This window comes from Arvicola amphibius, chromosome 11 (genome assembly GCF_903992535.2).
Source record: "Arvicola amphibius chromosome 11, mArvAmp1.2, whole genome shotgun sequence".
Classification (NCBI taxonomy): Eukaryota; Metazoa; Chordata; class Mammalia; order Rodentia; family Cricetidae; genus Arvicola; species Arvicola amphibius.
Genome location: NC_052057.2, coordinates 96,886,201 through 96,911,358, shown reverse-complemented (window position 1 = coordinate 96,911,358; position 25,158 = coordinate 96,886,201). Strand labels below are relative to the sequence as shown.

The window sequence follows — 25,158 nt, the reverse complement described above, 5'->3', positions numbered from 1 at the left end:
GACAGCCCAGCTCCGGAGCTGGCCCACCCTCCTTGCTCCAGCCAGGAGGAGCTCTGAGGGGCACCTCCAGACTGACAGCTTGGCGGCCTCCCTCCCTCGGCTAGCGCCATCAGGCCTGGCGGCAGACTCCCTAGGGAGCAAGCAGGGCCTGCCACCATGCTGGCCTGAGGCAGGCTAGCGGGTGGGCTGCGGGGGAGGCTGGCCCAGGCTCGGGCCCACTGGCCTTGGCTGGCTTGGGCATATGGGGCGACGTGAGAATGGAGAGGTGTTCCCTGACTGAGGGTCCAGTCCTAGCCCATGGGCTCCAAGTGACCCCATGGGGCTCTGGGAGTACCTACTCTATCTGCACGTGTGCAGGAAGGTGGTTCAACTCCTGATTCCGGGATGGCTGGGCTCAGAGGGAGCTCTGCTTCTATCCCGACTTGGAATCGACACCTTCTCAATGGTGCCCTCTCTCTGCGCTCCTTGTGAGGGGGTGCAGGCCTTGTGCGGTAGAGGCGGTGAAATTACCTGAGATCTTCCAAGTACTGTCCCTTCGCTGACTGCTTCCACCCCTCAGCCCCTGGCCTTTCTCTGTCCATCTGGAAGTCAGGCGGGCACTACCCCATTTCTTGGAGGATCGAGCTGGGGCGTGCTTCCCCCTTGTGACTTGGATAATTAGGTTAGAGCCCTATAGTCTCACAGAGCCTTTTGCTTTTTTCTTTTTATGAGGTGAAGGCTGACTCTGTTGCCCAGGCTAGCCTTGAACTTCTGAATGTTAGGTTTCTTTTTTCTCTTTTTTCTTTCATGGTGCTGAGGGGGCCACCCAAGGCAAACACTCAACCATGGAACCGCCGTCAGAGCTCTTTGAAGGGAAATCTCAGATCACCCTCTCCCTGGCAGATGACCCATGGCTTATTCCAGTTTTTCAGGTTGTTCCCAGGCTGTCTCTTGGGATCCTGTTCCTTCTCCTGAGTAGACAAGACCTCTTGCCAAGACGCAGAGCTTGGAAAGCAGGCTAGGTCTTAGTCCCCAAATCACCCTGCCTGTCATCTGGCTCTCCTTGTTCAGTAAGCAACACAGTCATTCCTAGGCCAGAGACGGTACCAGATGCCTTGGAACTGGCATTGCAGACAGCTGTGAGCTGCCGCGTGGGTGCTGGGAACTGAACCCGGTCCTCTGGGAGAACAGTCGGTGTTCTTCGTGGCTGAGCCATCTCTCGGTCCTCGCTGGGCCTTTTTAAACCTTCAGATAAATGAAGAGGTAAGAGGGACCCAAGAAATTCAAAGCCCTGGCTTCTCCCGGCTCTCTGGGGACAGACAGCAGGTCATGAGCCTCAGCTCATGCTGCATTGCAAGGCTGCTTCATACTCATCCCAGAGCCTGGCACAAGACAAACGCTCATGGACTGATTAACCCACTTTTAATAACCTGTGGGTTATTTAATAGCCCAGGAAGCATGCAGTCAGCATTTGGTCACCACTATGCTCCCATCAGTGCCTGGGGCAGCATTTCTGCTCCCTACAGCTTTCCTTCTCCAGTTATTCTGATTGAATTTGGGGTGGGGTCATGGGGAGAAACTGGTGAAACCTTGGATTCTGTATATCAACCTCTCATAGCGTGCCAACCGCAGAACCCCTGCACATCTCAGGGGCACATCTGTTTCCATCCCGAGAGCTGCTGGGAACTTGTGAAATTCCCTGCGTGAGATGGTGAAGAGGCTTGCCAATTTAATTTCTGTTGAAGAAAGGGTTGCAGGGCTCCCCCTAGTGGACAAGTGAGATGCCCCACTCCCTACACTCCTGTGCGTGGTGGAATCACACACACACACACACACACACACACCCTTGGTTTACTCAGTTTCCACATCTGTTCTCTGCCAGAATCCTCACCACAACCTTAAAGTCCCATCTCCCACTGCTCTTGTCATGGGCTCAGTGAGAGGATGGGCAGGCCAAGCACAGCCCAGGCTAGACCAGAACATATTCCATCCTACCCAGCATCCCACCACCAGGTGTGATCTTAGATTTGACCAGTGACCATCTGCTTGCATGGCGTGTGGCCCCGCCCTCCCCAGCCTTGTGGCATAAGACCCCAAGAGTCAGAGTTTTCCATCCTTTGGAGAGACTGGTCTCGTAGTGAATGTTTGTGATGGCTTCCCCACGTCTCCTCATGGACACCATTGTTCCTGCAAACCTTTATCGTATTTTATTTCATTGAGATGGGGTGCAATGGCTTGAATGAATATGGTCCCCATAGGTTCGTGGGGAGTGGCATTATTTGAATGATTAGGATGTAGATGTGACCTTGTTGGAGCAAGTGTGTCATTGGGGATGGGCTCTGAGGTTTCAGAAGCTCAAGCCAGGCCAAGTCTCTCTGACTGCTCCTGCTGCCTGCCAGTCCTGATGTAGAACTCTCAGCTCCTCTCCGGCACCATGTCTGCCTGCATGCCACCATGCTTCCCGCCATAATGACAGTGGACTAAACCTCTGGACTGTAAGCCAGCCACAGTTAAATGTTTTCCTTTGTAAGAGCCCCTGTGGTCACAGCAATAGAAACCCAGGTACTGGCCTGCCAAAACTTGCAATGTAGACCAGGCTGGCCTCGAACCCGCAGAGACCCATCTTCCTCTGCCTCCCAAGCACTGGGATTAAAGGTGTGCGCCATCACTGCCAGCTTCCAGGCCACTTCTAATAGCAGCCCCAGTGACCCCAAACCAGGTGGTGTTCTCCTTTGAAGTGTGGATGCCAGAGTCCTGCCATGACCCTTTGGCCACTCTCTCCCCATCTCTTCCCTCCTCTCTCTTTCCTCTCCAGCCATACAGGACTCCTCTGCCCATCCCACCTCAGGGCCTTTGCACAGCCGGTTTCTGCTGTTCTTCCTGCCATATCCACTCGGCTAACTCTCACTTCCCTTTCACTCACAGGGAGGGCATCCCGAGCCACTCTCCCTCCTCGGCACTTCCTACTCCAGCCCTACTTTGTGTCTCCTCCCTGCATAGCGCTGTCTGACACGCTGTGCTCTGTATCTTTGTGCTCCGGCTTTACTGGGCGATTGGTTCCCCAGACCGTGAGCTCCAAAAGGCCTGGGAGTCCTGACTGGTCTGCTCAGGCCCATGGCTCCAGGTCTAGCTCAGGCACCCTCTCTGTACCTGGAATATGAGCAAAGGGGTGAGATAGTGACCCTGTTTAATACCCGGCCTCAAAGTGGGCACCTGCCAGTCTCCCAGCCCACCTGGGGGGACCCTGTTTAATACTTGGCCTCAAGGTGGGCACCTGCCAGGCTCCCAGCACAGCTGGGGGACTCCTCCACCTGCTCAGCACCTCTTCTTCTGGGAAACATCTCCATTCTTCTCCCCTTGATTACCAAGATAGCTCTCCTCTCCTTCCCCCACCCCACTTGACTTCCTTTCCCCAAAACTGCCTCAGGCAAGTCTGTGGGGGCAGTCGGAGAAGACACATAGTTGAAGAGTCAGTAATATTTAAGAAAGAAGAGGTCTCAAGCCTAAGATGGTTCCGAGTGTCAAGGCACCTGTGGTCACGGCCGACGGCTTGAGTTCAATCCCTGGAACCCACATAGTAGAAGGGGAAAACCAGCTCCCAGAAGTTGTCCTCCAGCTTCCACAGGTACACAAATACATACATACATACATACATACATACATACATCATATATCACACATAGATCAATGCTCTTAAAAAATATTTAAAAGAAGAAAGCTTTCCATCAGGACAGCCAACTTCCAGGTGGACCTGCTCACTATGTTCCTGGGGAAACTGAGGCCCAGGCTGGGGAAGGGCTTTGATTTAATGAGTTTTGGAGTAGAGACAAGAGCATGCCAGGCATGTGTTCTAGCCAGGGGGTGCTGCAAATCCAGCTGCCTTCACAGTGCCTCTGCCTCACCAAGCACTGTGAAGAATGGTAGCCCCAAAGTATGACAGGAGGCCTCCTACGCAGCAAGTCCTTGGGAGTTAGCCTGCTGGGGACAGCCTTCTTAGCAACTGACCTCTGAGGCGCCCATTTCAGAGGCCTAGACTCTTAAGCCTCAGAGGATGCTGGGAAATTCTACAGTGTTGACCAGCATGCCTCCAACGCCATTGCACACAGCCAAAGGAACATCTGAGCAGAAGGTGGTCCAGCTCCTCAGCTTGCTAATTCCAGAATCTAGATTTCAAACAGCTCTCTGCCAGAGGTTAGCCCCGCCCCTCTGAGGACCAGTCCTCTCTCCCTAGTTTTCAAACTGACTCACTATATCCTGACAGCTGGCTCTACTCATGTTCAAATAAGCTAGAGACTGATGGGGTTTTTTTGTTGTTGTATTATTTTGTTTGTTGTTGCTTTGAGACAGTGGTTCACTATATAACTCTAGTTGGTCTGGAACTCACAAAGGTCCACTCTTCTGCCTCCTGCATGCTGGGATTAAAGGCCTCAGATAACTCAGTCTGGGGTGTGTACTGTAGTCTAAAGTCTCAGAGCTCTGTGGATGGCCACATGACCTAAGCTGAGCATCCAGACTTGAGCCCCAGCCCCCAAATCACTGAGCATTGCTCCTGCCCTGGAGCAGCTCTGCAGGGAAATCTGGATAGCAGAGTCTAAGAAAGGAATTGTTGGCCCAGCGAGGAAGGGTGAACAGAAAGACGTGGGTGCACGCCACTGCTTCCTTTAAGAAAGGAACACCCAAAGGATTGTGCACTATAGAAAAGGGGGCGTGAGTCTGTGAGACCAGCTTGGGATGGATGGGAGCCTTGGGGAGCCCCTTCTTGCAAGGAAGGAACCAGGAGAAACGCAGCAGCTGAGGACTCCAAAGGCTCTGATATCTGGCTTCCTTTTCAACTCTGACTCTGAAGAAAGAAATAAGCCTCCCCTCACCTGCACCCCCCCCCCCACCAAGCCCCAACTTGTCTCAAGTACCTGTCTCAGCACACTGGTCCCCAGCCACCTCAGAGGAAGGTAATTTATGTGTGTACAGCCCCCTCCTGCAGACTGCGGGCTCTCCGTGGGCAGGAACCGTATCTGATTCATCTCTACTTCCCAGTTCTACCCCTGCATGCTGGGGGCAGGAAAGGTGTGCAAAATTGAGTGTGTTCCTTGGGGTGCGGCGGGGCTCTGGGCTTCGGAGTTCCCAGCCCACAGTGAAGCCACACATCGCAGTAGTAATTGCAGAGGTAAATCTTGTCTGGTCTCCTCGCAAACGCTTGGGGAGGCATTCCATAAATATGTCAGCAGCGGCATTAAAATTTGATGGCAGGCAGTGCAGGTCGGGACTAGCACTGTGACTTCCCAGCAAGGTACGACACCTTCACCTGCATCTCATCAGTCAGTCCAGGATGCTCAGGGAAAGCCCAGCCTCAGCTGCAGATGGGGCTGCCGACTCCCAGACCCACGGCTGCTCTGAGGGACAGGCCAGGTCAAGGCCACGGGGAGCTACATTTGCTTTGGGCTGGTGCCAGGCTGAATGGAATCCCTATACGCCCTGGGAATGTGCTGGGACATTAGAGGGTCTCTGACTTGGAGTGGCCGGGGACAATGTTTTGAGACCGGGAGCTGGTGATAGGGACCAGGGACAAGGTCTTCACGGTCAGCCTGGAGGAAATTCAGTATTTTCAAAACACAAACAAATAAACAAAGAGAACAAATTAAAGGGATGGAGACTGGCGTATCATTAAGCAAGCCAGGAGTCTCTGGTCCAGGGTCCAGTCCCGGAGTATTTCCCAGGGGCAGAAAGCCAAGACACCATGTGGGAAACTGAGGCTAAGCTAATTGGAAGGGGCAAGCTGGAAGAGACACATGATCAGGAGTCCTGGTTCCTGGTTTGAGAGTTTCCTTACAACCAATGATTTTAGATACTTGTTGAAATGTAATAGAAACACCTGAGATGTGTTTTAACATTATATTTTGTTAATTCTTTGAGAATTTAATACTTCCATACAAAGTATGTCCATCATATTTACCCCTCTTCCCTCCTAGCTCCTCCCAGATCCACCCTCCACCCCTTCCCAAAGTTCTGCCTTCTTCTTATTATTATTTTTAATAACCCACCAAGTCCAGTTCGCATCCAATTCATATATATTGGCACGGGGCCATCTACTGGAGCAGGACAGACCCACCAGGGCCAGACTCTTAAAGAAAACTGGCTCTTCTCCCAGAAGCAGTCAGCTGTCTACAGCTCCTTAGTCATGGGAGTTGGGGGTGGCTCCTACGCCTCTCACTCTTCATGCTAGAATGCCGACTGGCGTGGTCTTGTGCGGGTCTTGTGCAGGCAGCCACGGCTGCTGTGAGTTCACGGTGCAGTGGTCCTGTCATCGCCGGAAAATGCTGTTTGCCTCCAGTCTTCCCTGACCTCTGGGTCTTAGAATCTTTCTGTCCCCTCTCCTGAGATGGTCGCTGAGCCTTGGAGGGAGGGAATGTGGTGTAGACGTCTCATTTGTGGTGGGATACTCCACAGACACTCACTGTCTCTACTTTGATCAGTTGTGAGTTTTTGTGTTAACCATCTGGAATATACCTGTTACAAAGAACGAGAGGGCCTGCTTTTGGTCCCTTCTGCCCGGCTAGCTTAGCCCCGAAATAATCACACAGAAACTGTATTCATTCAAATACTGCCTGGCCTCATTATCTCCAGCCCCTTATTGGCTAACTCTCACATATTAGTTTAACCCATCTCCATTAATGTTTATCGCCACTTGACTGTGGCTTACCGGCATGAGTCTAACCAGCGTCCGTCTTGGGCAGGAGAACCATGGCGTCTGCCACACTGCCCTTCTTCCCAGAATTCTGTTCTGTCTTCCCCACCTACCTGAGTTCCGCCCTATCAACTAACTAGACCAAGGCAGTTTCTTTAATAACCAATGAAAACAACACATAGGCAGAAGAACCTCCTATACCATATACCCTCTAACACAGAAGATCAAAGCCCCAACATGTTCATTTTTCAATCAGTCCTACAAAGCACTGAGTTTAATAATTTTGGGTCACACTTTTTAATTCACAAAGAACTTGCAAGTGTGTCAATATTATGTGGCCCTGTGAGAGCTGGGGTAACACCAAGACAGCCCCTGCGATTCAGTTACAAAGTTAGTGACTTTTCCAATGCCATTCAAGTAAGTGCCAGTGGGCATTGGGCAGGCCTGGTAGTGACCTCCCAACTGTTAACAGAGAAGGGCCACTAAGCTCTTAGACTGCAGAAAACTGGACACATCTTTCTCTCATTAATTTTAAACTCACCTGCAGCTCAGAGCGTCCCCTGCTCCCAGGTTTGCCAGCCAGGGTCCAAGCCCTGCAGCCGCTCTGACAGTGTTGAGAGCCGAGCTGGGCTGTGGTCCATCGTTTGCCAAGTGTCAACACCACCTTGGGTCCCCTACAGAAAAACAAAACAAAACAAGAACAAAAAAATCAAATGCCTGAGACAGGCTACTCACCTAGAAAAGAAGCTTATTGGAGATCAACAGGTATGGAGATTCAAGTTCCAGATCAGACAGCAGCCTCTCTGGTCTGAGCCTGTGGCAAGGGTGGCATGGGCATAGCAGTAAATAGTGGCATAGTGAATAAGGAGGCAGAGTGAGGAAGGGACCATTACTCACCCTCAGAGAGGTAAAGGCCACCTGAAAGACCCACAGTCCCTCTTAGGAGCACCACCCTGGCCACCAAATCTTTAACACATGGGCCCTTTAGGGGAGGCATCCAACATCCTGCTGAATCAGCCTCTGGACGGGGAGGAGCTGGGGCTCGCTCCATGCCTATTGATGCTTTCAAGTGTTGCCTGGACTGGCAGGTGGACAGATAGGAATTTTGGAAGCAAGCAAACGAGGTTATACATCTTCTGAGACCCAGACAAGCCACTTCCTGGCTCTCTTAGTCAAAACGATTTCCAGCTGCCACGCTGCGCCTGAGTCTACCTTGCCCTCTGCTGACATCCATGTGTCTTTGCCACAGACATGCTCACAGGTCTGGGACCTGGGCATGTTGACCTCTTGGAGAAAGGCCGCTGGGAATGCTGAGTGAGATGGATGTGCCAAAACACGGTCCAGCACTAGTATGCCGGCCTAAGAGTAAAGATGTAGCCCCATCTTTACTACAAAAGTGTAGTAAAGATGGCAGGTGCGTTTCCCTAAGCTCATGTCTGGGTTCAGGTGGAATCTCATCAGAAGAACCATTTTACTCTTTCTTCCCAACTCTTGAGCTGCCCTGAGGGTGTTCTCACAGTGAGCTTGACATCATTAGACACCTTCATGGATATGTGGGAGAGTTTTCTTGGTAACTACTATAGTTTAGATCTGCAAGGATCCCTAAGACCCTTGAGTTAAAGGCCCCAGTCTGGCGCTATTGACAGGTAGTAAGACCCTGTAAGAGGTGAGGCGTACGGGATTCTTGAAGTCGTGGGGACATTGAGGGGAATTCTAGCCACAAATCTTTCCACTTTCTCCCTTCCATTTCCTGACTGTGAGGTGAGCAGCTTCGCTCTTGTCCTGTCTTCTGCCATGATAGGCTACCCGGCTACAAACTTCAAACCAATGGGTTTTGAAACCTCAAAATTGTGAGCCAGAATAAACCTGTTTCCTCTTCAGGGTAGTGACCTCAGGTCTTTGTTGTCACGAGTAACAGAACTCACCTCTGTGCCGTTCCACCTGAGCAGAGGAACCTGGGGCCTGGAAGAGTAAACCCGGGCGTGGGGGCTCCTAGGAATAGTTTGTGGCCACTGTAGGCCGCACTCAGCACCCACAGTTGGCATTGATGATACGGGCAGGGCCCTGTGTTTGGGCTATAGTGGTATGTTGGTCACCATAGTCAGCCTTGAGGAGCCGCAGACTCATGGCAGGGAAGAACAAGGCTGTCCACAGTGGCCATGAGTCTGGCCAGGAAGCTGGAGACTTGGGGGACAGAGGTGGGACTCTCTTACTAGGGAGGGTTGGCCAGAAAGGCTTCCTGGAGAAGATGGCATTTGTGCTGGGCTTGATGAGTTGAGGATAGGACAGGTAGAGCTTCGGTGGAAGGAAATGGCCCATTCGTGGGGAATGGCAGGAGGGTGGGGGCTTGGAACATGGCATGTGGCCAAGTGAGAAGTGTGGCTGCCAGGTCTGTTGTAAGCAGATCCTGAAGGGCCTTGACTAGCCTCCATGAGGCAACTTGGAGTTCATCCTCACAAGCAGATCCTGAAGGGCCCTGACTAGCCTCCATGAGGCAACTTGGAGTTCATCCTCACAAGCAGATCCTGAAGGGCCCTGACTAGCCTCCATGAGGCAACTTGGAGTTCATCCTCACAAGCAGATCCTGAAGGGCCCTGACTAGCCTCCATGAGGCAACTTGGAGTTCATCCTCACAAGCAGATCCTGAAGGGCCCTGACTAGCCTCCATGAGGCAACTTGGAGTTCATCCTCACAAGCAGAAAGCCTGCAGGCACATCCTGCTGAGGCATGGCGGGGCTCCAGGGCCCACATTCATACCCCTAAAAATCTGGTGCTCTCTGGCACCATGGGGAGTAGAAAGGAGCCGTGTGTGTTGTTTTGCCCATTGCTTGCTTAGATTGGGGCATAATGGGTCAGAATTCTGGAAAGAGACTACCGTGAGAAAGCGGATCTACACCAGACCAGAACTGCTCCAAACGTGTTACAACATGACCATTGATCTCAAATGGAAATGCCTACTGGGACAAGCTTGTCCAAGAAAGAGGGGAAATAAGCCTCGGGGGACAAGACAATAGACCTCCCTTGTTTGGTCGCTGGCTAATGAACATTTATGCCTTTAAGAGTTAGTCTTTCGTCTGTGTCAGCGTCAATAGGACTGCACAGCTCAAGGCTCCACTCCTGCATCTGATAAACCAACGCAGGGTAGAGTCTGCTGTGCCAGGGCGTAAAGTGGGTGTGCTAGAAGCAGTCATGAGTCCCTGAAGAATCCACAGGGTTTTAAGTGTAGACAAAGGAAGCAGAACACAAAAAACCGGGGTCAGGGAGGTCACGTGACCGCCTTTGGCTGGCCAGTAGCAGCATCAGTGCTCAGGCCTGTGCTCACCCAGGTCTTGGCAGCTCTCCCGCACTGCTGTGGGCCAGCAGCAGCCGAAAGGAACCCATTGTGCATTCTCTCCTTGTGCCCACTCTCTCTCTTGGTTTTTCTCTTCCCTTGGCATTTCTGAAGGAAAACCTGAACTGGTAGGAGAAGAGGTTTTTCCCAGCCGCCGATCAATACGCACCATGCAGGGCTGTCCAGGTTGACAGGCTGACCTTTCCTGGGCTTGGGTTTTTGCCTCCCTGTTGGGAGCCCAGGAAGGTCTTGCTGTGGAGAGGGAGGGCAAGCAAGCATCCCTCGGCCTCTGAAGGGCCAACCTGGAGGCTAGATTCAGGGAAGATGGAGAGAGAAACCTCTTGGAGGTCATTTGCATATCTGCCACCTTCACAGATGAGAAAACTGAGGTTTGGTAAGAAGTAAGGTGTTTACTGGTCACACAGCTCTGTCAAATATAGACATATGCAGACATACATACCTATGTATATGTTGTACATATTTCTGTATATTCATATATGTGCTTGTGTATCTGTGTATATCCTGTCTATATGTAATATGTGTATTAAATAACATAATAACGCATAAGCTGGCTGTGTCTGTTTCATGTCCTCATTTTGATCACTGTGGTCACGGACAGATCCAGGTTCCCGCTGATCCCTGATCCACCACCAGTCACATGGTTCTACAAGACCACTGGGAGGAACTAGGGTAACCTTAGCCCCTTCCAGACCTCTTCTCCCCCTTCCTCCTCCTCTTCCTCTTCCACCCTCTTCCTTTACCACAAAGATTTTCTCTCACAGCCCAGCTTGACTCCTTCAGAAACTGAAGTTGACTGTGAAGTCACTTTGAAAGACTTTCCATATGTTAATTGTAGCCGGCCAAGGTCTGGAGCGGAGGTGGGAGCCCACCATCTGCAGACAGGTCGGCCCCCAGCGAGCTGGCAAATCCCCATCATCTGGCAGGTGTCGTTTTGGGTTAATTAAGAGCTATGAGGAGCCTGCTTGCCTGTCACTTCTGAGAATTTTTGGAAACTTTGACTTTCTTACCATCCCTGGGTTTTGAGCGAAGGGGAAAATGAAAACACCTATGATGTTGAAATCGCAGGTTTCCCAGGCAACTGCATCCGAACATTTTATCACAGCCCCCTCTGAACTTAATTGTCGTGAGAGTTTCACTTTTGTATTTGACCCATTTGTATTTGGAAGGCTGTGATGTTTGGGGGAAATCCCACATCTGTCCTAAATGCTTTGTTCGGCTTGCTTTCTTTTTGGTTTTTGTTGTTTGTTTGTATTTTACAGTACTGGGATCTGAATCTAGCCCATTGCACATGCTGGAGGAGCGTCCTGGTCCTCCTCTGACTTTCTGTTTTGAGATGGATTCTCACTATGTTGCACAGACTGGCCTTGAACTCTCTGTGGTGCCGCCCCTGACCTTGCCATCCTCTGTTTCCAGAGTGACTGGGATGACAGGCCTCTACCATCAGGCTCAGCCCGAAGCTATATCTTTCTTCTAAGAGAAGAGCCCTTCCCCAACTTATTAGTGACCTCAATGGGACTCTGGTGACCAGCAGGAGCCTCCTTCAGTGACCAGAGCCCGGGTCATCACTGTTACCTGAGAGCATATTATGTTAAATCCACACATCTGGGTTCTCAGCATTCTCTGTAGGGCGATGTTAACATTCTAGAACTTGCCAGGCCTGAGCTTGGGTAACATGGTCCATGCATTTGTCAAGTGAAAGCATCAGTACACTTAAATATATTGGTTTCATTACATGTAAACTTTATATTCAAAGGGAAGGTGTCTTCCTTATATCAGTTATGAACATTAGTTCATGATATGCACACCGGAATACTTAAGAGAAAATGTAGCGATGTTGGTAACTTACTTTAAAATGCAAAAATGACAAGTGTCAGGGTAGAGTGATGGAGAGAACAGCGTGAACATGCCGGGGGTAGCTAAGGATGGGAAGAGGTGGCCAGGGTGGTGGAAGGGGGCCTGGGGTTGAAATACAGCCCCTTCCCCTCAAACTGGGGTCTGCAGATCATTTGTAATCATGATGCCCCTTGACCTTCTCCACAAGCTTAGGAAGTTGAAACTCTCCTTCCCTCCAACTTAGAGAGGAAGAAGCTGAGCCTCAGGGGAGTAAATCCACAGCCTATGGCAATGCCGCCTGCAAGTGGTCCAGCCTGGTCTGTAGCCTGGGTCCACGTGACATCACAAGTCATTTTCTTTTCTCTCAAAAAGGACTTTGTTTTTATGTATGTATCTGTCTGTGTGTCTGCATATGTATACAATACCTGTTTGTGGGTGCCCTCCCAGGCTAGAAGAGGGCATTAAATTCACAGGAGCTGCAGTTACAGGCAAGTGGGAACTGCCTAATGTAGGTGCTGGGAACTGAACTCTGGTCCTCTGGAAAAGCAAGCACTCTCCTTCTGAGTCATCTTTCCAGTCCCCTACAGGCCATTTTCTCCTTTCTTCTCCATGGTAGGCAGCTCTAGCAAGAGCAGGCTACACATACCTAGGGCATGGCCTGGGCTGCTTCTCTATGACCTGTTCATATAGCTAGAATCCCATCCTGGGCCACCACTAGCCAACTCCATCCTGCCTTTGCTCACACGGTGCCTCCTGAGGCCAAACCGCTCCATTCTGGATGCTCCCCCTTAGGTCTTCAACTAAAAGCAAGATGGAATTAGGCCCTTGTTAGTCACCTCATAGAAAACTATGATGTCCTTCCCAGTTTTGCCATGTTCCCAGGCTTCTTTCCCACCCTGGCCTGTGGCACTATGATCTACACTGTCCTTACAGTGTCCTTTGACCGCACGTCTTCATCGTTCCATTGACCACACAAAGACCGCACCCAGACATCTCCTCTGACTTCCATGTCTGGGGAGAACATCAACCCTAGTCTGCGGGTGTTGTCTCAGTGTGTTTTCTGTTGCTGTCGCCTTTCTGTTGCTGTGACCTTTGACCTCGGGGCTGTTGACTTCGCCTCAGGAAGCCCCAACCAAAAGCTAGAATCAGGAACTTGAGTTTCCTACCCGGTGAAAGCCAGCCCTAGAGGAGGATTTTATACCCGTGATGGCCAGTTCCCTCAGCTGTGGCCACCCCTACCTCTGCCAGTAGCTTGCACAGCAGGGACATGCTAAAGGAAACCCTTCCGTGTTGACCCTTCCATACCCGGCTCTGCGGCAGCCTCTGCTGGGGCTTCTCAGAAGGCCTCACTATCACACATCACACGCTGACTGGCCTCAAGGCCCGGCCCCAGCTTTCAGCTTGGCTCCAAGTCCCTGCCTCCCTCTGATGTTGGAGTTCTACCCATCCCTAAGGCTGGGCTCCGTGACCCTTCAGTGGGCCCAGAAGGTGCCCCAGGACTCTAAGCTAAATATATCTTGCTTTATAAGCTGCTTTTGTGAAGTTCCAGCAGAAATAAGGTGCCCCTCAGTGTCAGGCTGGTGGTAAGGAGGCTGGGGTCCTCGGCCTAAAAGACACAGGGATCATATCTGCTGTGTGGATCTAGGTAAGATCTATGGCAGTGGTTCTCAACCTATGGATCCCGACCCCTTTGGGGCCTTATATCGGATATAAATGTATATATGTAAATTTATATATAACATATGCATTTATATGTTATAAGTTCATAACAGCAAAATTACAGCTATGAATTAACAAGATAATTGTATGGTTGGGGGTCACCACAACATGAGGAGTTGGATTAAAGGGTCACAGCCTTAGGAAGGTTGAGAACATTTGGTCTGTTCTATCCTTTGACAAATGGGAAAACAGTGTCTTAAAGGCAAGCAAGTTCAAGGCCAGGAGACAGAAATCTGGCCTTGGAGCTGTGTTCTGGCCTTAGTAATAATGTCTGTAATGCAGCTTTATCAATACAGTGAGTATCACAGGGTGCAGGGAGTTTCAGTGAGATTTTGGATATGGAGGAGGACTTGGTGACTGATGGAGGAGCTTGCCACTATGGCTGACATGTGTTGAGCCTTCTCTGGATGTCCTACAAGTACCACATGAGCTTTGAACTTGCCCTAACTTTTCAAAGAAGGAGTTGAGGTACAGAGTTGAGTGACCCATTGAGAGTCCCAGAACTTTGAAGAGGCAGGCTCAGGATTTGAACCCATGGAGACTTTGTGCCAAATTGATCAAGGACTGGCGTCCACCTGGTCAGTCTGCTGACCCACAATCAGTTTTGGTACTCTATGGACCAGATCTGTGGATAGCTTCCCTGGTAGTGAGACCCTGGCTTCTCCACCCCGTACACTCTGCTAGCTTACTATATAGCATGCCAGATAATCAGGTACCATTGCAGAGTCCCCTGCAGATGGCTGAACAGCTTCTAGGTCAGCCTCATGCTTCTGAGATGGCCGTGCTCCCCTTACCAAGAATGTACTAGTCTAATGGTGTTTCATAGGACAAGGACCCAGGTGCCCGCCTCACCATGACTCTGAGCACACCAGGTAGGGGCCCTGGTGACTTTCTTTCCTCCTAGGCACCGGATGCTGTGGTAGATAACAGATCAGAAATTGCTTTACATCTTGGCCTACAACAGATGCCACAGCAGGTCCCTGGCTGTAGAAGCTAATGATGGAAGAAGAAGTGGTGGCCGTTGTTCAAGTGAGAGGCCTACTTGGTGATTTGTCCCCTGTTGACCTGGGTGTTTCATTTGTTCGTTCGTTCCCTTCCTTGCTCACCCGCTCAGTGAACAATTAGTCATCCGTGCATGCTAGATGCAGGCTGCCAAGCCTGGCGATGAAGCTTGGGATCGAGACATAAACAGACAAAACTCTGTCCCCACGGAGTTTCCAGCCTCGTGGAAGAGACAGATAATTAACAAGATGAGCATGGTGAACAAGACAGGCTGGGATGCGATGAGCGCCGTGGAATAAACCATGGCAGGACAGGGAGGATGGGATGGTCGGGGAAAGCATCCCAGGGAGGGCCTCTCCTCCATGGGGCCCAGAAAGAGGGTAGGAAAGAGCCTCAGGGACTCTGTGCCATGGGGGTACCAGTGAACTACTGGGCACCCTGTCTGCTGGAAACAGGGCATTATACGGGGAGCAGGCAGGGCACAGACCTGCAAGACCAGACTGCACCCAAGGCAAGGCCGCTGAGACACTAGAGGGCCATGCAGGGCACTCTGTGCTGGCAGGAAAGGGTGCCTTCTGGAAGCCACGCAGGCGGAAGAACGTGGCGCTGCTGACTTAGGCTCACTCCTAGTGGATTTGGATGTTGCTCATTCACCTCTGCAGGCCTCCAGGGGTCTGTGTCACCTCACTCCAGCTGAGTGGCCTTCAGACTTGTTCAGCTGGGGATGGAGCTCAGAGAGGCTTCCTGGAAGAGGTGGCCTGGCAGTAGGAGATACAGCGCTAATCAGAGATAGACCAGGCACGGCACTATCAGGATGTCCCTCTGGTGTCAGAGCCTTGGGGACAGTGTGTCCCCTATCCAGGCTTCCATATCTCCACATTCCCCCCAACATGCTTCTTAAAGAGGAGGAGGAGGGAGAGGGGAAGGAGGGAAAGGGGGAAGAGGAAGAGGAAGAGAAGGAGGAGGAAGAGGGGAAGGAGAAGGAGGAGGAGGAAGAGGGGGAGGAGGAGGAAGAAGAGGAGAAGGAAGAGGGGGAGGAGGAAGAGGGGGAGGAGGAGGCACTGTAGCGCTGATGGATAGGCCGAGGCTGGGCTGTGCGGCTCAGCACTATCACCATGCTCTCCCTCTGTATGCCGGAACCTGACACCCTGACCACTGAGGCATAAAAAACAGAGAATTGGAAGGCTCAGCCTGTCAGGCTGGGAGTGGCCCCAGGAGAGGCCTGAGCAGGAGTGTGTGTGCGTGTGTGTGCGTGTGTTTGTGCATGCGTGTGTGTGTGTGTGTGTGTGTGTGTGTGTGTACACTCTGCCTGGGTTTTCCTATGAGGTGGGAGGAGGATTGATCTCTTCCAAAGCCTCTTGCCCTTTGGCCTTTGTGCCTTCCCTATAGGGGGATTGTGGAGTCATGCTTGGCCTCAGGGCGTCTCTCAGGACCATGTAACCTCCTCTGTCATCTCCAGCAGGGGAGGGCCTTACCTGGGGTTTGAGCAAACCATTCAGTGCCCCGCTGGCTTTCCATGCCCTGCTCCAAAGCCTCCACGCTAGACACAGCAGGCTCTCAGACACTCAGTGCTGACTAGAGAAAGCAGTCTGCCCTCTGGGGCCCCAGCTGTAGGGAAAGGGGAGGAGGAAGTGGGCAGACTCTGCTGCTACGAGAGTGTGGGGACAGGATTTGAAGCTGTGCCCTGGCCTAGCTGGCAGAAAAGAGACTCCCTTGGGGCTGCTGCAAACCCAGGGACCAGCCAGGGTGGGTGCTTAGCTCTTCAGGTTGCTGGATCTTGGTGAATCGTCCTCTGGGTCCACCCTACCCTCCCTTCACCCATGAGCAGGTCACAATGCCTTCCTGAGCATGCCTACAACCATGGACAACTGTCTCCTCCCAGGGGCCTAGAAGATCCCAGCCCACTCCCTGTGTTGTGTTTCCTAAGCATTTAGCCCATCCCTTCCAGGCAGCAGAGCTGCTGTCTTCATTCTCCAGACACGGGGAGGCCTGTGTCTCATGTCCCTGCCCAGCTGGCTGCGCTTGCCACAGTCGCTCTGCATTCACAGCACAGAGGGGCCACACTAGAGCTGAGGTCGTGGGGAGTGAAACCAACCCACACTTGGGTCCCTTAGGAGCCTTAGCCGGTGCCAACGGCCCAGCAGACTAGGAGCAAACCTAGGCGGGTATTCCTAGTGAGCCCCACCCTGCACCTGGTGACTCCGTGCCTTCCATTCCCAGGGATACAAAGTGCTTTGGGGTGAGAGAGACAGCTCACGGCATGAGGATGTAGCCCTGATGTGCTATAATTGGTTTCTGAAAGTGCCCAAAGCCCACGGAGGAGACAAGTGCCTTCAATATTCAGTATTTAAGCTGGCTTGAACCCACAGCCTTTTCTGAGCCTGATTTCACATTTGTCTCCTGTTTGTCCCTCTTCCTACCTCCTGCAGGGAGTGAATTTTCTGGGAGTCCCTACAGCCACCCTCAGTATTCTTCCTACAAACGATTCGTGGAGGTTCCCCAACCCAGGACTGCTTGGTGAGTACCTGTCTTGTGGGGGTCCCTGGGTCCTTGGCTGCCCTTCTTGGCCTCCTCATTGGGCCAGGGTCCCTCCTGAGGTCTGGCCACTGGGGTGAGATGGGTCATTTGCCCATAAATGTGGACTAGTAGGAGCTATTATGGTGGTCCTCAGGGCAGTTAATTCCCCTACAGCTCAAGTGGGGGAATATGAGACAGGAAGAAGATAGGGAAATGCTTGTCCATAAGAACTAGTATTTCTTAAGAACCATTAATATAGTGTAAATTCCCCAAATAAAGGCACTGAAAATACAGACTTGGACTGATGGTGCTGGCTGTCTTACTAAGGGCTCTGAGGCCCAGTGATTGATTAATGATGTCTGCTGCGGGCACAAGTAGTGCCAGCTCTATTAGAAACCAGCTGCCCTGTGGCTTGCCAAGGCATGCTGTGTAGGGCTCAGCTGGTGCCTAACCTTTATCCAAGACTCAAACTGGCAGAATGTCCATGGCTGGAACAGCCTGGTCTGTGAATATCATCAGTGTATTTGTACACAGACAGACAGACAGACAGACAGACAGACACACACACACACACACACACACACAAGCAGGACTAGCTTTGGAAGAGCCCTTTGGTTTGTTAACTAAACCTACATGAAGCCAGCAGGTGAGTACCAAAGTTGAAGTAACCTGAAACAGGTCTCAACCCGGATGCAGATTTCACCCCTTAACTCCTTACCAGGTAGAACCAACCAATCAGCTTCCAGGTTACAGTACCGATCTCACCCCTACAGTCAGCTAAAGGTGTTCTACTTGGGGCAGTGAGCAGAGAGAGGAGGAGCATTTGAGACTGCTCTGGCCTATCTGTCCACACTAGCAAGGCCTCCTTCAGCCAAAGCCCATAAATTCCCCCAGATCCTTAATTATTGCCAAACCCTAGGCCTGTGAAGTCTCAGCCTTGACTCCTTCCCCACTCTGGTGTGATTAGACAGAAACATGGTGTGGATGCCACATTTCTCACTACCACCACCTGAGCTGGGCATGGGACATGGTTGGGACCCTGGGACTACTCCTAGCATTCTGGTGTTGTCATGGCACACCTGTGGATGAACTTGGACCATGAGCAATTGATGCTCTGTGTGAGGGAGAGGTCCAGCCTGCCTTACAAAAGACTCCGAGACTCTCACGAGATCTGCTTTCCTTCCAACTGAGCCCTGATCCCAATTCTGGGAGACTCACAGGGAGTGTGTCTCAAAGGAGGTCCAGGGTCTGTGGGAATGGCTTTCTAAAGCCTCATTGACCCAGGGCTGCTACACAGGACTTCATGGCCTAGGGATCATGAGAAGGGCAGAAATCCAGCCCACGGGTGGCACAAAGCCCTGCTAAGAGGAGTCACCGGTGGTGCCTTTCACAAGACATCCCAGATGCATCGCGGGGGTCCTCTCATTTTGTCCTTTCATAAGCCTTATGGGAGCCACCCCACTGTCTCTGAGAGAAGAGAAGAACAGACTCACTCACCCCAAGGTCACAAGCGGGCAGGTGTCAGACGAGGTGTCCCCTTGACTCCAGAGCCTGTATGCTTAGGCAGTGTGTGATGGGGCTCCCGTCAAGCTCCCTAACCGATCAGGGCTGGGCAGTTACAGTCAAAAGGAGACCTTGGGCCTCTGTAGACACAGGTTGAGGAGCCCTCAACACTCAAGCCTTGTGTGTGATGAGGACAACCGGCTGGTTTTGAGAGGCAGGTTAATGACTTATAATTGCAAACAACAGAATTCACTCTGGCTAATTTAAGCAGAAACATATTTAGTGAAGGACATCAGAGGTTCCCAGGATCTCCAGGCAGACTCAATAAACGGGCATGGGACAAGAGCCAGGAACACACTCCGAGGCATGGCCAGGTTGCTCAGCCTCCATGGCTGCCAGCTGGCAGGAGGCAGCTTTCCTTAGGTGTTGACAGCCTCTGGGCTGCCCCCAACCACCGTTTCAAGCACAGAGGTCTTCGATACCTGTTTCCAGTAAATGGGTGTCCCCCAGCCCACTTCCCGAAGGTGCTTCCTTCCCCATCAATGGTCCTACACAACAGAGGTCTAATAGGCAGCTCTCAGGTAAAACGCCTGAGCCCCAGCAGCAAGGGAAGCCAGGAGGACAAGCCAGAGGCAGGCCTGTGCCATAGGAAGGTGCCAACACAGGAGGGTCGGAATCGTGTGGGGCCTGCAAACATGAGACAAGGCTCCAGTCCATAACCTGGATCCGTCAGGCCACGTACCCACCTGGGCCTCAGTTGGCTTGGGGATGAAATGAGGCTGGTTACCATGGTAGCCTCTCTCACTGGCACTGAACGTGAAGCTCTTGAGGCCAGTGCTCTGACTCCAGAGGGATCCTGCTTGCATGTAGATGAAGACACGTGGCTCAGCTGACCACAGCCTTGCAAATAGCTCCGGTCTGCTCCCACGACTCCCATCATATGGGCCCTGCCACAGAAAGACCCAGTCGTGATGACTTCTCGGGTTTGGGGTGAAGGAGGCCAGGAATGTGGGGGCCTGGCCTGTGTTTCCTCAGGCTCAGGTGAGCCCCGGAAGACATACATCATAACTCAGGCCCCCAGGTACCCCCAAGTTGGCCCGGCTGAAGCCTCCTTTACCAGCACAGAGTGAGGACTGACAGCTACCCTCAGCAACCTTATCTCATGGGTTTCCCCATCCTGTGGGATCTCTCCCCAGGCTGGCGAGGGGCAGCAGAGGCAAGCAGAGCTGGCAGGGTTGGCAGCGTAAAAGCAGGCCATGGTCAATTAGGATTAGAATAATGGGCGCCTGTGGCCGCTGTAAAAGGGATTAGGGGAGGGGAACCAGCCCTGAGCCAGCCGGGAATGACTGTGGTCAAGAGGTAAATTGATGATATGTGAATTAGGGGGGAAAAAAATGACAGAAGGAAGGACAAGTTTATTCTAGAGGGAGGTCTAATGGGTGGCCAAGAGACAGACTGGCTTTGTGAGGTGATGTTTTCATTTTCTGTGGTAAATCAAACCCTCAGCGGAGGCTGCCACCCAGGCCGGCTAAGCCCTGAGGGGTGAACAGAGCTTGGGAGAGAGCTGGAAACCTCCCCACAGGGGCTTCTAGAGAGGGCTTCTTTCCCTCAACTTCCTGCCCCTTGTAGACCCTTTGTGATGTTGCCCCCAAAATCCTCATATCCTCACGCAATCTCCAGACCCGCTGGGGATGAACCCCACCCCCACCCTGTTGCTGGTCCCATCCCAGGGAGGGAAAGAGTCAGGCTAGAATAGGGAAGTGACCTTGGAGGTAGCAGAGAATGTCTTTGGGGGATTCTTGCATGTGCGATGCTTGCCTGGACCTCATGGAACCACCAGGAGAGCCACCGTACTATCACTGCCTGAGGCTACCTCGTCTTCCTGAGTCAGGGGCAAGAGCGATCAGCCTGTGAGGCAGAGTGTGGAAGGGGGTCAGGATGCTTGCGTCCTCTAACCCTATTGCATGCTAGCTGCATGTGGTTCGACAAGTGTCCCCATCCATGAAATCATCATAGTTCCTACCAGATAAGAGTTAAGGGGTGTAAGTCCTTAGAAGGTGGCATTTCCACAGCATCATCACACCCTCATTTCAGGGTACCCTCACATTTGCCCCCCTGTGACCCCTTTTTAAAGAGGAACATAACTGAGGCTCAGGGGAGCAAAGCCACCTGGCCATGGCCTTCCACCAAGACACGGTGGGCCTGTGAAGAAACCACACAGATCCACTCCCGGTTAGGGTATCTGGGAGAATGGTCAGGCTCTGCCCCCAGTTATGGGGAGACCCAGTCAGGGTTGGTTGGATTTGAATGAGACTTCAGAACAATTCCAAGCCCGTTCTTCTGGGAATTTAGCTCATTAGGCCCACCCCAATAAGACCGGCTGATAGGACCCCAACTTCTATCAGTCAGTCGCTCTGCTGTTGACCTGGAGCTGTGTTATGGTGAAGCCCTCACCAAGGACACACATCCCTGGTTCAAGCCCAGGATTCAGGACTGAGGTGTGATATGAGTGGTTTTTATATTGCTGAACATCCGTCTCCTTGCTGTGAAAGATTTGAAGCTCCGTGGTTCTGAGAATCCAGCCAGGTCCCTGGATCCTCAGCTCCCCAGGTCCCTGGGGAAGAATTTTGGTACAGACAGGAAGAGGCCTCACCCAACATACACTGCTGCAGCTGCTCCATGTCCACATCCACGTCCACGTCCACGTCCACGCCCATATCCACGTCCACACGCATGCCCGAGCCCAGACCAATCCCACTTCTGTCAGTGATCACCACAGTTTGTCTGAAAGCCCAGCTTCCCAGAGCACAAACGCCTTTCTAAATTTTTCCCTCTGAGGCAGGGTCTATAGGCTGGCCTCTGCCTCTGGGCAGTCTCCTTGCCTCAGGCTCCCCTGGATTACACATGTAAGCTGACATGTGTGGGTCAGTTTCCCCTTAGCTCTGAGTGTCCGGCCATGTTGAATCAATGGCTCTCCGCTGTTGCCCCTCCCTGCCGCCACTGAGGTCAGGAAGGGAGCAAACTAGCGAGTGATTGCGCAGGGTGGCCAAAGGGTTTCTCCACTCCTGTTTGCTCGCTTGGGACCATTGTTCCTTCATACCAGAATCCTCACTGAGCAGGGCTGGAAACTTGGGCAAATGCCAAGAAGGCTAGAGCCCAGTCCTTGCCTTAGTATTCTCTGCCCTAAGATAGAGGAAACCCACCAAAGAGAGAGGTGGCCACAGCGTGTGGCTCAACCTGGGAAGGAAAGTAAGGTCATGGGAGAGTCTTCCCAGAGGAGAGGGCAGGGCCGAGGACTTGAAGAAGGCCTAGACAGAAGAGAGGTTAGGAGCATAGGGCCGGGAAGTACAGGCAGGGGTCCTGTGTCTGATAAGATGGGGTTGCTGGCCCTGCCCCTACAGTTGCATGAGATGACCCATGTAGATGACAGCATCAGGCACAGACTTTAGGTATGGCATGGAACATGGCTGGGAATAATGGGAAGTGTGGCTAGTAAGTCCAGAGAGGTTGGCCAAGGCTTGTCAATCAAACAAAAACCTGAACCCTTTTACTCTCGTAGGTAAGTAAGGTCTCAAAGATGTTTTTACCCAAGACCAGACACTAAATATTTTAGACTTTATGGTCCATAGGGACAACTACCCAGTTCTTCCCAACATCTTGGAAGGAGCCAGAAGCCACACAAAAGGAAGGGGAGACCACATGCTGCAGCCAGGATAGAAACCAGGGACTTCAGTCTGCATGCAGTTCTGGACAGCCCTGATCAGACTGTCAGTTCAGGGAAAAGATCAGGACAAAGGTCTTAGGGAGAGCGGACAGTGGCCTGAGTGGATGAGAGGACATCAGGGACAGATGTGGGGAGACTGATGGGAAGGGGACCCCCAGGTCTGACCTCCGTGCCCTCTCGTCTCTTCCAGGATCCCCATACTATTACAGCGCCGCAGCCCGAGGAGCCGCGCCACCTGCCGCAGCCACCGCCTATGACCGCCACTGACCCTCAGAGCCATGTGCGCCAACTCCCACCACGCATATCATTGAGGTAGACAGCTTCCCGATTCCCAAGACAGACAGAGGGACCCGACAAGTCCGTCTCCCACCCCATCCCACACACACTTGGAGCACCCTCCCTCCATTTTCTCCTGCCCCGAATCCAGGTAGGGCTGTTGGACTTCTGGGTTCTCATCCATTTCAAGAGTCAATCGACGAGCTTCTCCCAGGGGTGACAGGCTTCTCTGCTGTTCTGAAGATTGTTGCGGCCAAGCCCAGCCTGCCAGTCCTCCTGTCTGCCCGCCCGTCTGTGGAAAGGCCAGCTGGCTTCACAGCACCCATGTAAATACCTTCTCGCTTCTCTGTGGACCTGAGGGTCTAACAGAGCAGATTACCCACAATGCATCACAGGATATCTTCCAGCTCTGCACAGAACACCCCCCTCTGCCCTGGTGCCCTGTCAGTGTCTTTGACACTGACAGCAGCCACCTTGAGGATGCCTGGCCTCGAGCTCACTCCACTTCTCTGATATCTACAAGGCTCACTGGTGGTCACGGCGTAAGCTTCCCCTGAGGTTCCCCACCAAAGGAATTCACCTCGGGGAGACGCCCTGGCCTCTTACCCTCATTTCCATGGAGTCACCACAGCGTCAATAGTCCTTTTCCTAATCCAGGGACTCCAAGAGAACTGTCTGGACAGCTGCTCTCCTGAAGTAAGAGGTCGTCCAAGTGCAGATGGCATTGTGACTCTGGATGGCTCTCTGGATCAAAAGATCATCGGACCCAGGCCAGGGACAAACCTGAGGCTTTCCTGGTCATCCTGGCCCCTGGAACCAAACTGAACGTGTTTTCTGAAGCATGCCCAAGCTCAAGTCACTCTGGACATCAGCCATGGGCACTTCACAGCTGTCCTTTGGGACCCCAACAACTGGATTCTGGGCAAGCCTGTCCCAGCCACAGGGACTAGCACACCCTGTGGGCATCAGCCAGGACCTGGGCTTCCTCGCAAGCAGCCCTGCCACCCTTGGGGAGCACAGAGTGTGGCTGGGCACGGAGGTGGTGGGGGTGTGGCACGTACCCAACTTACGCCTGCAGGCCAGCCTGGTCATAGAAGGTGTCAAGATGGAACTCGCTGTGGGAAAGGCGGAGGTGGAACTCGCTGTGGGAAAGGCAGGGGAATGTGTGGGAGACAGAGGAAGGGCTGGGGAGGGCCGGGACAAGCAATGAGGAACCAGCCAGGGGTGGGTAATTTGAGGGTGGGCTTGAGTCTGGGGTGCCCAGTGACACAATTTATTCATCTGGGACCTCTATTCTCCACACGGTCCCTCTTGTAGAGAAGGACCCCTGTCTAAACTGAGGACAGCAGGCAGTCATTTTCCTGACAGTGTCAGTAGGGTCTGCTGTCTAGTGGGACCTTGGACCCTTTACCTCTCTGAGCTTCTACTGGGCTTACAGCTGGCCGATCTCACTATTTTTCCTTCTCTCCCTTCCTCCCAGGGAGCTGAGGCAATGGCAGGGTCACCTGGGTCAGGCCCTCACTTTTGAGCAAGCATATGGGATCTTGCTAATGTTCCAGTCAAGTGTGAAACAAGAACAGGAACCACAGAGCCTCAGAAAGATCTAGTTTAGTTCTGAGAGGAAACTGGGGCCCAGCTTAGGGAAGCCCAGAATCAGACAGGGAGACCAAATAGAACCCCATATCCCCCATTGTTTTGTGCCTCAATACCTCCCACAGGGTAGTAAGACAGAAGAAGAAATTGAGGCTCAGTAAAGTGGAGTCCCAGCAGAGGTAGGGCTGGGACCTGGGCCCCTTCTAACACATGGTGGTCACTGTCACTTCATCTACTTGAAAGAGAAGGTGGCAGTGAAGATGGCAGGGGGCACATTGTCCCAGTACTCCAGACCAGGCTTTCGGACTGGTAGAACTGCCAAGGATCCCTGTCACCAAGCTAGAGGCAAGGCACATGAGCTTGGAGCAGGCTTAGCACCTGGGGAACTTGCTAGCGGAGGAAGGTAGCTGGGGCCCCAGCCCACCCCCAGGAGTTGAGCGACCTGCATTCAGCCTTCCTTTGTCAGCTAAGGTAGGAAGAGGCTCCCTCCTCGTTCCTTCTCTGTCCCTGCTACTGCTTTGTTATAGTGATGCTCACCCTGTGCTCCTCCCAGTTCCAAACTGCAGGAGGGCACAACCTCCCCGTACCCGTACCCGCCTTCAATGCACACACCTCCCTTCCTCAGCAAGCCCACCCCGCCCCACGGTGGCTCCCTCCCTGCCACCTATTCTTGCCCACACAAGGAACTCCATCTGTATGTCTCTCCTCTCCGAGGAAAACACCCGAGGTGCTGCTGGGCCTCAGACTGGAGTCTGTATTTATTAGACAACCCCCTGGTTCCTGGGAGAGAAGCCAGGCAGAAGCACAAGGGCACAGAGGTACATGGCGGCTCACGCACACACTGCTCTTGCCAGCTCCAGAGATGCAAATGCAGTGTGGGTGTTCTCACGTTTGCACACCTGCTCTCTCCAGCTAGCACCCTCGCACTGCAGGTGCACACACCAGAGAACTCAGAATGGAGTCTGGGGTCTCACGGGC

The 25,158-nt window shown here is 52.5% G+C and overlaps 1 protein-coding gene across 1 annotated transcript in view; it reads left to right on the top strand.

Annotated features, from left to right (window-relative positions):
- Pax5 (paired box 5) overlaps positions 1–22,578 on the top strand; it is a 164,450-nt gene extending 141,872 nt beyond the window's left edge. The window contains 3 exon segments of the mRNA XM_038347799.2: positions 16,997–17,046; positions 17,048–17,084; positions 22,502–22,578. Of these exon segments, the coding sequence (XP_038203727.2) occupies positions 16,997–17,046; positions 17,048–17,084; positions 22,502–22,578 (164 nt within the window).
- The last annotated feature ends 2,580 nt before the right edge of the window (positions 22,579–25,158 follow it).